This window comes from Manis javanica, chromosome 2, assembly GCF_040802235.1.
Source record: "Manis javanica isolate MJ-LG chromosome 2, MJ_LKY, whole genome shotgun sequence".
In the NCBI taxonomy this organism is placed as follows: Eukaryota; Metazoa; Chordata; class Mammalia; order Pholidota; family Manidae; genus Manis; species Manis javanica.
The window spans coordinates 181,135,337-181,148,784 of NC_133157.1; the positions used below are offsets into that span (position 1 = coordinate 181,135,337).

Sequence of the window (13,448 nt, forward strand, 5' to 3'; positions counted from 1 at the left end):
CTTAGGTCTTTGGGATCACATGACCAGCCAGCCATGTCACCCTCACCTCAATCTCTGGACCTCAGTATGGTTCTCATTTTTATATTCATAAGTTAAGATGTAGACTACAAGAGTAGCTTGTTTCTTTGATGTTTTAATTAAAGAGTAAAATATTAAGCTTTTTTAAAAAACATTTCTGTATCTACCAAAATTGCTTATAGATCAGAAAGAACAAAGGGTTTATATTGTTAGCAAAAATGGGATATTGAATCTGGAAATTCTTAGAAGGCTGAGAGGAAATGTGATAGATCACTTCTAGCTTTGGGAAGGCTCAAACTCTCCTTATACAACTGTGGAGGATAGAGTTAAGACCTATGGGTAGAAGGAGCCAGATACCGGCCTAAGGTGAGAAAAGACTTGCCAACCGCTGAAGAGTTTGAGCAGCAAAATAAGCCACCTACCAAGGTGATAGGTTCCTTGTCCACAAGAGGCTTCCAACCTGACAGAGGTGGTGACTGTCCACCTGATGGTAATAGGCTCTGAGTTTCTGAGTTAGATGATGCCAGGTACCTTCAGCTGTTAAAATGTATGAATTGAGATTTTGGTCTCGTAGGAAAGAAGTAAAATATTTTATCATTTTTGGGGAGAGGTAAAGGCATGAATAGGCAGAGCACAGAGGGTTTTTAGGAGAGTGCAACTACTGTGGATGATACTCTCATGGTGGATACATGTTATACATTCATCCAGACCCACAGAATGTACAACACTAAGAGTGAGCCCTAAGGTAAACTGTGGACCTTGGATGGTATGATGTGTTTGTGTAAGTTCATCAGTTATAGCAAATGTGCCCCTCTGATGGGCGATGTTGGTAAAGGGGGAAGCAGTGTATATGGGGAAAACTCTGAACCTTCTCAATTTTGCAATAACCTAAACCAATAAAGTCTTAAAAAAAGAAAGAGGAGTAACAGTAAAATAAACTTTTTATTGAATCTAACTATATATATATATATATATATATATATAATTTCTGAAGTGCAGTGGACTTGAATAATGTCATTTGGGGGGTACCTGCTACTACCAGTCTTGGGTTCAGAGCTCTTTTGACCATTTAAGCTTTTGGATAGATTGATGTATATTTCTGGTAATGTATATGCTCTGATAAGAGGAATTATTATTAACCTCTTATTCTGTCTAACTAGGGTCATTGGTTTCCTGGAAGCTATTGTTTGCATAAAATTTGGACAAGATCTCTTCTCTAAGACCCAGATTCTCTATGTTGTGCTTTGGCTTCTTTGTGTGGTAAGTCTTACTTTTTGATTAAGAAGTAGTAGCCAAACTCCCCATGGTGTCTTTTTAAAAAGAACTATCTTTTGCACCAAGCTTCCTTAGAAATTCATGGACTGGACACTTACTCGTAATAACCTGAGGTTGACCACCAGTCCGAAGTCCAAGCATAAACATTAGGACCAGATGGTATCCAAAATGGGTCACCTTGCCAGGTTCTGGTCAAATGCGATCAACAGGTGCACCCTACGTGCACTTATTTTGCTTATGGGAATTCATCTACACACGCTGAGTATTTCAGGCCTGCCGTAAAGGGACAAGGACAATTACAGTGCCCTGTAGCATATGTCTTACTGTACAAGGGTTTATGTACAAGATGATGGACTATTGTTTATAGGCCATGTGAGATGTTTTTGAAGGTATCAGACCATGCAGTTTCTGTTCCTTGGGCTGACTATAGGCCAAGCCTGTGTAGAAGAGCTTCCTTTCTAAAGGGAACAGCCCTGGAGGCCTCCAGTTCGGTTGTCCTGGGATTTTTCCTTCATCTTTAAAATGAAGTAAGATTTTACCTCATCTAAACATTACATGCCTGCCCTTCTTAATTCAATTGTTTTATTATTTTGAAGAATGATTATTATTTTACATTTAAGCTTAAGATTCTTTACTTGTACTTGCTTGGTCCAGAATATGTGGAAGTAGGTAGAGTAGATGACCTCTCATGTACATATGTTCCAGTTTCAACAATTGTCAACTCATGTTCAATCTTGTTTCCTCTTTCCCTGCTCACTATCCACAGCGTGAATTATTCTGAAGCAGATCCACCTTTAATATTTCACAATTTGTCTCTAAAAGAAGATAAGAATGCTCTTTTGTTTAATGCAAATGATACACCATTATCATATATAGAGAAGAATTAACAATTCCTAATACTACCAAATATCTAATTAGTGTTCACATTTCTAATATGTTGTTAAATTTTGTCTTTCTTAACATTTTATTTGCGTCAACATCCTCTCATTACAATTGGTTGGCATGCCTGTGAAGTCTCTTTCAATCTATAACCTTCCCTGCCCCTAGCTCTCTCTCCTTCACAATTTATCTGTTAAAGAAACCAACTCTTTTGTCCTTTATTTTCCCACGGTCTGGATGTTACTGACTTTATCCTGTACTGTAATTTAACAAATTTCTTTGTCCTTTGTATTTTCTGTAAATTGCTAGCTATATCTAGAGGCTTAATCAGATTCAGGTCTTAATTTTTTTTTCTTTCAGCAAGACTAAACTTTGTATTATTAAAATGTTTCTTATTGCCTTTCATAGTATCTATTTTTAGGGTTACTTGTTAGAAATCCCAATTGTGCCAGGTCACCCTGAACCTGTTCAGTCCTGTTTTATCTTGAACAGTAAAAGGGAATAATGATCTCCTTTATACTTAACCTCCAGAATTAATGCTCAAATGTTTTTTTTCCGTCCCAGTGAGACTAGAGATAAGGATTAGTTAGGGGAGTGTGTCAGACGTGCCTGGAGATTTAACCACTTCTCAGATTTCTCTGGGGCATGTGCACTTTGGGTATGGGAATTGTAGCATGACCTGCAGTGGTGGGCAGAGGTAGTGCTGACCTCACTGGTGCCAGAGAGCCCTGGGACCATGGAGAGGTTGAGGCTGGTGGGGCTTCTGGGACACAGGCAGAGGTCCTTCTCACAGCAGCCTATTTCCCCCTGGGGAATCAGTGACCAGAAAGGTCTTCTCAAAGTCACGTCCAAGAAGCTGTCTGGTCACCAGAGAATGCACCAGTCTCTCTTTACGTTTTAGAGACCGTCTCTCTGTTTTACTGATTTGACACTTAGCATACACCTCCTTATGTTTTGGTTTACCTTTGTGTCTATGTGATTGTCACTTTCTGAGGACATGAACCACTTCTTGTCCTTCCATTGATCTCTTCTTCACTTAGCATGGTCCCTTGTAAGTCTGTCACTTTCTCACAAAATATCAAAGCTGAGAGCTCATCAAAGCTGCACCTGATGCTGGACCCATTCCGAGATACGGTGGTAAGGATAAGATTTACTAATGCTTGCTCTCTACCAGACACTTAGTGTTCTGTATAGATTTCAAGTAAGTTCAAGTATAGATTTGGTGTGGCCCTGAGCAGTCCTCATGAATTGCATGTTTGATCTTTGCACTTTGAGGGGAAGTACTTTATTTAGCCCTCTTTCATAGATGAAGAAATAAAGAAATAGGGAGGTTCACTAACTTTCCAAAGGTCACACAGATAGTAAGTGGCAGAGTCAGGGCTCAAACCCAGAGAGGCTAGCTTGAGAGTTCTGGCTCCTGCCCCAAGGATGTCCCAGTCCAGACGGGAATTATACATGCAAACCATTTATGACAGATGTGTATGTATAGCTAAAGGAATGCCAGAGAAAGCCAGCAGATGAGCTGGGGTGTCGGTGAAGGCTTCCTGGAGGTGTGTGTGAGCAGGATTTTGAAGGATCATAGTGAATGACCTCCCGTCCCTCGGGTACCTCAGCTGAAAACCGAGGAGGCTGCTGCCTTCCCTCTCGCTCTTCAAATCAGTGGGTCACCAGGTTCTAGTCGTTCAGCCACGTAGCCCAGCTCCATCTCCTCCTCTTCATTCCCATTGCCTCTGCAGCTGTCAACACACCACACCCATTTTCTCCATTCTGCTCTTTAGATCCATTATCTACACTGCTGCAGATGCGATCTTCCAGAATTGAGATCTGAATCTCTTTACCCTAGTTAGAGTCAGTCCCTCTCGTTGAGAGCTTGAGAAGGCCCAGTCATACATTTCTCACCCACCCTCCAAGTTCAGAATAATTAAGGGATAGGCAGGGTGGAAGAAAGGTGTGGAGATCAGAATAGCATCTTTATTACTCAGAATCCATATCTTTCAATATCAGCTTTAGGTGCATGGCAACAAAGGGCTTCCAAGTAGTGAACCCCAGAATTAGACATCTCCAGCTTCAGGAAGCAGGCCTTCCCACATCGTACTGGGGGCCTAGTGCTCAGAGAGAAAGACAGGAAATGCCAGCGTCCTTACCTCAGGTTCACCAGCCAGTGAAGAGACAGCTCCTCCCCAGGGCAGGAGCGCACGAAGCAGGAGTATTATTCCCAGAAAGCTCCCTCCTGTAGAAGAAGCCTCAGGGACGAAGGATTCCTACACAGACCCACCAGCTGAAATAGAAATTAGCTTGCGTGTTGTCTGGATGGTTATTGCCCACCCACTTGCGGTCTCGGGCTACCCCAAATTCATAGCTTCCTCAGTGAATGATCGTCTCAGGCTTCTCTTGCCTTTACCTGTGATGCTCCTCATCTGACTGTATTTTCCTGCTTTGTCTGCCTAGTGAATCTTATGTTTCATGGATCTTAAGTTTATGCCCTCCGTAAATAAATATACCCGAGCCTGCAAGGCACACTAGATAACTCCCTCCATGGGGACGAGTTGCACCGTGTACGTATTTCTTTGAGTTCTAACCCCAGTGTAATATAATCTGTGGTGTTTACATCTGTCTCCTCAATATTGCACTTCTTGCTCACAAAGAATAAGTTTTCATCATCCTTTTGCCCCCACTGACTAGCACAGCACCTAACGCATAGGAGATGCTCGGCAAATGCATGGAGAATAAAGGTGTGAGTTGGAAACGCACAGGCAGGCAGAGGCCAGCATGCACAGACAGGAAGCTGTGCCATTGTGCCAGCACCCTGAGTCTCCCTGCACAGGAAGATGGCACCTGTCTGGGGAGCAAGAATAAGGAGAGCAAGTCAGAGGAGGAGAGGGGGATGGGGATGTTTGCTGAGGAAGGTCTTGTGTCTTTCATTGGAAACCCAAGGAGGGTTTTTCAGTGGATGGCAGTGTTCACAGAGAAGCCCTGGAAGGCGGGAGACTCTGGAGGAAGGGGGATTGGAGGAGGGATGAAGTGTGAGGGTGTGGCCGGGTCTTAGGTGAGGAGCAGCAGTGAAGGTGCTGAGAAAGGGCTGGATTGAGAGCTACTCAAGAGGTCAACTACAGGACGCCACACCACTCCTGTGTGATAGCTTGGAAGGGGCTAGAGGGCAGCTGCAGGGTTTCTAGTTTGTGCCGTTTTCATGGCTTGAAAGAATGGGAAAGACTAAAGGATTAGCAGTGTTTAAGCCTATATATGTATTAGCTCCTTTATATGGAGCAAATCTGGCCACCCCAGTTTCCTAGGTGGGGTGTGGGGGGAGAGGGTTTGGCCTCCCCAGACCAGAAAGTGGCTGTGCAGTGCAGGTGGGGAAGCTGACCCCACAAGGGTTACTCCACTAGACCAAGGGAGCCTTGAGAGCAGCCGGCTGTCAGTACGATTCTGCCCAGCAGAGGGCAGGCGAGGGTGGCTGAGGCCTGGCTTCTGCTGTGGACAGCTGGGCAGAGCTGGCTTTGCAGCGCAGCAAACACCAGCAGGTGGTGAGCAACAGGTGCTTATTTTCACAGTCGCCACACAAGAGGCCTGCTGTGGTTGCCAAATTTACCACTTCACTTAGGTACAAGAGCCATTTTACAATTGTCACAGGAGACAAAAGCTTGTAATTTGTGGGTTTGCAATCACACCTTTGAAAATCTAGGCAGGTACCCACTTAAAATGCCAAGGCCTGCACTTAAAATAGCAATTGTACAGATACTGTTTAATGAAAGGGAAGGAAAATATGGATCCAGGAATATCAAGAGACGTGTTTTGCCACACGCTAGCCATGTGTCTTTGAAAAGGCCATTCACCCCTCCAAGCATTCCTTCCTCTTCTGTGAAAGAAGAGTTGAAATTAATGATCTCTGAGGGAGCCCATTTAGATTGAAAGTTACGATTCTTAGAATTAAAATTATTCAGAAAAGAAGGTTCTGTCATGATTTCATAACTATTCCTACAGCTGGTTCGAGGTGATGAGTGCCCAACAGGAAAGGCAGTAGAAGAGATGGTTAGATAGAAAGGATGGCCTTGTTTCATGGGTTTCTGAAGCAAGGAATTCTTAAGAAATGTGTATGAAGCAGACAATCATCTCATTTTGGTGGTTTACTTAGAATTAGAAAGGTAAGGCCTGGCTAAGATTCACCTGACACTCGCTCACTCAAGACAACTGGAAACTTTTCCCCAACTTTGAGTTCTGGGCTCATTTTTAAACTTCATATTCTTGTAGATGCTTATAATCCTCATATTAGATATGAGGATTAAGGCAGAGAATAGATGTGAACTGGCTTAAATTACTATAGCAGTAAGGTCAACTGTAATGTTTTGTAATGTAGATGCCCTTCTTTCCTAAGTTCAAGTATAGATTTGGTGTGGCACAGAGTGGGTGGAGACTGCTGGCGGGGGAGTGGGAGGTTACTGGCTTCTGAAGACCTACGCACCACACCTTCTCCTTCCACTCAGGGGAAACAAAGCATTTTATTTTCTCTTTATTTTCCTGTCTGCTTACACAAGAAAAACAAAAGCAACCAAAACTGGGGTAAGCATGAGGCCACTGAGAGTAAACAGTGCAGAGCCAAGGGCAGCCATGTCGTGGTGTACATGCCACTGACCCAGTGGGTGTTTGTCCTCAGTGCCCTCTAGCACCACTATGGCCCCAGACTGAATGACACTTCTTTCCTTCGGAAATCCTCTTCCCCATGGAAGCTGACAAACTGAGTCCTTATGACGTGCTCCAGTGACAGACGGAGAGAACAAGCCATGAAATCCCAAAACCCATGGACAGTGCTGTGTGTCCTTGCAAGCTAACCTGCACAGCTGTGCAAGAATTGCATCCCGCCTTATCCCACATGGAAATGTGATCTTCGGTCACACATTGTAACTGAAGTCTCATCATAACTTTTGTTGTCAAAAACTTTGGGGGATGCTGTCCCCCCACTCATCACCTAGGGGTTCATCTCTGCTGTGTTCAGTCATTTTCGCACCAGAACCCTAAGACAGATGGCATTGAGCCATCTTGTATGAATTCCCATTGAAACCCAAAGTTCTGGGAAATGGAATTTTTGTGCAACACCATTTTTGAATTGTGCTTATTTTTATTTTTGTCTTCTAGGCTTTCACCACCTTCCTGTGTCTGTACGGCATGGTTTGGTATGCAGAGCACTATGGTCACCGAGAAAAGGTATAGAAGAGAAAGCAGAGATGGTCTTCCTTTAAACTAGTCACATCCTGCTGGGGCTTTAGGCTAGAGCACATTCACGAGAACATGGTGTAGCTGGCTTGAGAGCACAGCTTCAGTATTGCCACTATGGGAACCTGACTGGTTAGAATCCATGCCCTGGCATTTGTTGTCCATGCTTGTGACTGCCCTGTTCAGTGGTTCAGTATTTTTCCCCTCCGTTTGTAAGGAATTTAAAATTTACTTACCTGTTTGTTTAAAAAAAAAAAATTGCAGGGAGAGAGAGCCCTGGCCCAGTTTTTGGAAGGCAAGTTTTGATTCCTGGCCATCCACTGTGTACAGGCCTCTCTTTGTGACCCAGCCTGGGGAGCCTCATTGTAGAAACACCTGCCCCGTCCACCTCATAGTAGATATGAGGATTAAGGCAGAGAATAGATGTGAACTAACTAAAATCACTATAGCAGTCTGGTCAACTGTAATGTTTTTTAACTAAAAATAACAGCTTTCATCCTTTATTCATACTTACTTAGTGTAAGCAATGAAAGGAACTTTCTAGATTTATTCTGCATCACCTGAGAGGTAGTCTTGGTTTTATAGCTGAGAAACATCAGTATTAGGAGATTCTGTCACTAGTGATAATTTGCAGCCTGGGAGAGGCAGGGACAGACCATCTTCATTTGCTGTGCCACCCCTCCTCGGAGGGTACTTGAAATTCTGTCACTAAGCCTGCCTCTCTCCCTAGACCTACTCAGAATGTGAAGATGGCACGTATAGTCCAGAAGTCTCCTGGCCTCCCGGGAAAGGCACAAAAGGTATCTCTTTCTTCCTCATTGTTTAAAACTTTACTGGGTCCTCTCCCTCCCAAGATGTGGTAAGGAAACTTAGAATCAGTATTTATCCTCTAAATATTGATAAATGTATAATATGCTCTGAAGGGTCTTAAACCTACTCATTGCATGTTGCCTGTTACTTATTAACGAAACATGCAAAAAGCACTTACACGATCTGCCTAAGAAACTTACTTCATAAGAAGATGTGTAATGTGGTTCTGCCTTCCCTGAGACAGGAAAATGGAACAAAGCCTGCCCCATCTTAAGCATCCCGATGGGAATGTTTCTCTTGGCTTTCATCATGAATGAAAAGGGTTAGGAAGAATTGTGTGCCAGGAGGAGAAGCCTTTCAAAAAAGTGGATCAATTTAATCCTATTTAGGCAAGAGGCAGAGCAGTATAAGAGGGATTTTCATACTGGCAGACCTGTATGAAACAGACATGGCAGGTTTGGGCCAGACCACCACAATAAAGTGAGTATTGCAGTAAAGTGAGTCAGGTGAAGTTTTTGGTTTCCCAGTGCATGTAAAAGTGTTTTTGCACTATGCTGTGTTCTGTTAAGTGTGCAATAGCAATAGCATTATATCTAAAAGACAATGTACATACCTTAATTAAAAAATACTTTATTGCTAAAAAATGCTAACCATCATCTGAGCTTTCAGTAAGTCCTAATCGCTGATCACAGATCACCATCACCATGCATAATAAAAATGAAAAAGTCTAAAATATTGAGAGAACTACCAAAATGTGACATGGAGCCATGAAATGAGTGGAAAAATGGCACCAATAGACTTACTTGACTCAGGGTTGCTGCAAACCTTCAATTTGTAAAAAACGTAATAGCTTCAAAGTGCAATGAAACAAGGTATGCCTGTAGTGCAGTCAGGGATCTCCTGTCAGTCTGTCTCCAAGGAGCATTTTGGAAAGATTTGGGGCCACCTGTTTAAAGAATTAGACTGTGGAATAATGACTGTGAGGAGGCTTTACTGGAAAGTAATTCCTTGTCAATATTTATGAGTTGATGGAAAGGGAGGAAAATCATGAAAGCCAGAGAGTGTGAGTGCTGGCTCCCAGCATTGCTCAGAGCATCAGTGGGCCAAGGGAAAGGAAGCCACTAGTGTCGCAGTTGCTTTTCCTGCATCATTGTGGAGCCAAGGTTTTTAGAGCTCTTTCTGGGGAAAATGCTGGCGTACTCTGTCCTGAGATGCTGGACACTTTTTTTGAGATGTTTTCTCCCAAGTGAAGGAGTCGACCTGCAGCCTGTTTGGGAAAACTAAGAGAAGTGGGCAGAGGGGGTCCCCAGAGGCTGTCCCCTTAACAGATCAGTCCTTGGTACTTCCAGGTACTTTTCCAATGAAAAGACTAAAAGAAGTAAGCAGGGGTAGAGTCCTATTTATGTGAAATGTAATAGAGTAGTAAAAAGAAAAAAATCTTCAAAGTGGTAAAAGAATCTCTTGTTTTAAGCCAAATGCTACAACGGTGGAGACCAAACCTTTGGGAATTTTTTTTTTAATGGCTGTCTTGGGTGGAGATTTCCTCTGGGGCTGGATCTGAGCCATGGTGCACAGAACCTTGGGGCAGGGGCTGGCCACGTACTCAGTTGGAGGATGGAGCCAGCACAATGCCAGGAAGTTCCCTGACCTCCCAAACCATATACTGCCCTACCTGGTGTGCCCACCCCATCCCTGACTCCCCTGGCACCCCCCTCCACCTGGATGATACCTGCCAACAGCTTAGCCCTTAGCTGATAGAAGTCTTTCTTTGAGTGACCAAACAAATCGTACAGTGTGACAAATAACTTCATCACTATAGACTGAGTATCCTGAGGGCATGTGGCATCTTTAAGGTGAGGCTCCAGGGCTCTGTCATGGGCCCCAGGGGCCTAATGGCCTCCAGATCAAATGATAGTGGGCATGTAATATCTTTAATTTTATAAAGCCAATGATCCTCTCCAATGCAGGGACTGAAACACTGATGTGTAGTGGGCCAAGGTGTGGAAACCTAAGCAGTGTGCCCTTTGGTTGCATCCGTATTAGACTTGACACCCATGTGGTTTAAGTTTTAATTGTTCTTCCTTTGTACTTTGATTTCATTTGTACTCTTCTGATCCCATCACCATGACCGCGATTCACTGTGCATAGTGTGAATGTAAAATGTCTCAGGACCCCCCCCAACCTTTGTGGGGCCACTACCTCGAATACTGACACACCAGCTGCAACCAGCTCAGTGCTGGGGCTCCTGTGCCTCGCTGTCACTTGTTAGTGAGGCCACTAGATGGAGTGCTGGTTCCCTGGGAGGACCTGCCCTTGGCTGGCAAGCCTAGGGCCCCGGCAAGGAAGAGCTACCAATCAGGGGTGAGTGGGCTGCAGCCAAGGCGACTTGTGTTCTGATTCCTGTGCCCAGGTTCTGAAGACAGCCCGCCCAAGCATCCAGGCAACAACGAAAGCCACTCTTCCAGAAGACGGAATCGGCATTCCAAGTCAAAAGTCACTAATGGAGTTGGAAAGAAATAAAAGACCCTGGTCAATCAAAGATGTTCCGAAGAGTGCCTAGAACCGCAAGAGAAACGGAATGGCTTGGGCCTCCCTGTGAGGAAGTCAAGCGTACAGCGCCACCGAGAGGCGGACAGGGGGCTTTGGGGGTCATTCTTTGCGAGTGTAAGTCTTGTTTCCGACAGACCGGCCACATCAGGCTGCTCACCACCTGGGGTCCTTCCCCAGCCTGGGGCCCCTTCTACCTTCTGCACCTGGCCAGTGGTCCCTGATAGCACTACAGTGTGTTTGAAGGAAAGGGGTTATTTTCTCACAGTTGCCAAGGTCAGCTTTGTGCTTGCGTGTATTGTGGATACAGTTTAAATATCTTCGTTCAGGCAGAGCATTAGCCATATGTTAAACACTGGTGACTAGATTTTTTTTTTATGAATCTGCCTTTCCATTTGACGGATTGGTTTTCAGGCTACTTTTTGTCTTCTGTTTTGTTGTTACTTGTTTTAAAGTTAGAATGCTTAAAAGCCTTCAGAAGCCACTGCTGAAGTTGAATTGGGAGCCCCCCCACCTCCCAGAGCAGAAAAAGGGAGAGCTTTTGTGTTCCTTTTCAGCATCCTCATCCCCTTTGTAGGACCTGAAACCATGCGGTGGGTGTAAGCCAGTCTGAGGAAAGGTTAACTACTTGCATAGGATCCTGGGCTTCAGAAGAGAACCTTTTTCCATTCCAAATGCCATCTGTCCAGACTTACCTGTGATGCACCCAAGTAAACCTGCGTGAGAGGCAGTGCACACTGCAGCTTCTCCCCCAGCCAGGTGCCTTTTGCATTTTATTTGTTTTCCTTCCACAGTGCATTGCTGACATTGTCTTTTGTCCTATGTGAGGTGCTGGTGAGTATTAGCTTTCATCTGTGCCATGCTCTAGAACATTCACCCTGGTAGTTCACCACCACTGATGGATCCCTGTTTTAAATAAACAATTCACATTAAAGCCTATCCAAAGATCTGTGTCTGTAAAATGCTCATTTCTTTGCATCTTATTGGTATTTTTCACTGCTTGTAAGTAATCACTGTATTTTCCAAGTGACTTTAGGATAATATGAATGTATGTGTGTTTTATGTAGTAAGAAGAAAAAAAATATGTCTTTTAGAAGGCTACCCGTATTCTATTTCTTAGCCTTCCCAAGTGATCAGTAAGAAATGAACAAAAGTTATTGTCCTTTACTGTGGTAATGATTACATCAACCAGATTGGATTTTTTCTCCGAGTGGCCAGTACCTAGCTGATTGGCTTATGGTGTAAACATGCTAAAAGCAGTCCTTTTGTTCCCTCATTTCACAGCACAAAGGCTTCAGTGTCTTTTCCCCCATTAAGGAAATTTTTAACCATGGAAGTGTCATGTTTTTCTTTCTCTGCAGAGAAATTTCAGGGTGAAGGGGTTAAATGAATCATGCAAAGCGGGGGTCATATCCTGTGCCCTAGGCCCCTGGTGACCACTTGGTTTGGAGCGTCTCACAGACTTGACAGCAACCAGCCAGACACATAACTAGTAGGGAAGTGTCCTCAGTCACTCGGCCAGCACAATGCCTAAGGTTGCTGGGTGTGCCAGGCTGCAGCGCCGAGCTTTCATGTGCTGTCCAAACACCAGCCCCATCCTTCCCATGAAAGTGCTGAGGAGAGGCAAAGAGGTGCTTGTTTCAAACCCACTTGCACTTTTACAACCTGTCAAAGGGGACTTCTTTAAACATAAGTGCAATGTAAACATGACTTTACTTTGAAAGTGGGTGAATTTGTTTAGTTTTTCCCACACTTTGCTTTGCTGAGCACTGAGTGTTTTGTGTATTGTAGTTATCGTCTACCTCTGCTCTCCTTCCTGTGCCTGGGCCACATCGCCGTGTTTCCAATCTTGTTTTCTGGAAGAGTTGGGCCTGGCACTTGGACGCTCCTCTGACTAGTCACTCAGCCTGGCTGATGAAGCATGTTTCCTTTCTGAAAGGCCAGCATAGAGGAAGCCACCTGTTTAGCATGTGGTGTCTTTGACTTTCCTGTGGGATATGCAAAAAGCAAAGTACACATGGGACAGTTTTTCCTCTGTGGCATTGTACAAAATGGCCAGGAAAGGCCTCAGATACTTTTCATGCCTTTTCTTTTTCTCATTTCAGTAGGAGTTCTTCAAAACAGTGGTTATAAAACAGTGCTTTCCACCTCAGGCCAGAACCACAGCTGCCAATCTCCCTATAGAAACCATACTGCTTGTTTGGCCTCTTTTTCCACTGATTTCTATGGAAATGGATTTGACATTGATGGGAATAGATCTGAGTTATCATTTAATATCAGAAATAATTCAATTGCACATGATCTTTATTTTCCATTTGCAAACTGCCCTCTTAAAAGATACCTTTGTCCTGGGCGTAGCGCTTGAAGAATGTTTTATGTCCTTTTCTCCATAAGTAGCACTGCACTGAGCATTAGCTACTTTCCTCGTCATTGTTGGTGTGGTCTTCCCATGGCCTTTCCCCACTCTTGTGTCTGTCTGCACCATTTGTAAAAGCCTTGGCCAACTGCTCCCACAGCAATGCTAGGATATTTCATTGTCCTGTTAAGCATTTTGATGGTAAAAGACATCCTGTAAATGCCAGCCTTATTTTCACTAGGACTTTTCTATAGTGAGCTCATGAGGAAAATACTCACCCAGGAGAAATAAAATAAAGGTCTTTACCAAAACATCAAGTTCAGCCCTACTGATCTTCCCTCCGAAGCTGCTG

The 13,448-nt window shown here is 44.0% G+C and overlaps 1 protein-coding gene across 1 annotated transcript in view; it reads left to right on the forward strand.

Moving 5' to 3' along the window:
- Positions 1-11,687, forward strand: part of PTDSS1 (phosphatidylserine synthase 1) — a 59,748-nt gene extending 48,061 nt beyond the window's left edge. Inside the window, exons 10-13 of the mRNA XM_017657865.3 lie at positions 1,179-1,278; positions 7,306-7,374; positions 8,114-8,183; positions 10,604-11,687. Of these exons, the coding sequence (XP_017513354.2) occupies positions 1,179-1,278; positions 7,306-7,374; positions 8,114-8,183; positions 10,604-10,713 (349 nt within the window). The 3' untranslated portion in view covers positions 10,714-11,687. The remainder of the gene's footprint in view (positions 1-1,178; positions 1,279-7,305; positions 7,375-8,113; positions 8,184-10,603) is intronic.
- Positions 11,688-13,448: the final 1,761 nt, after the last annotated feature.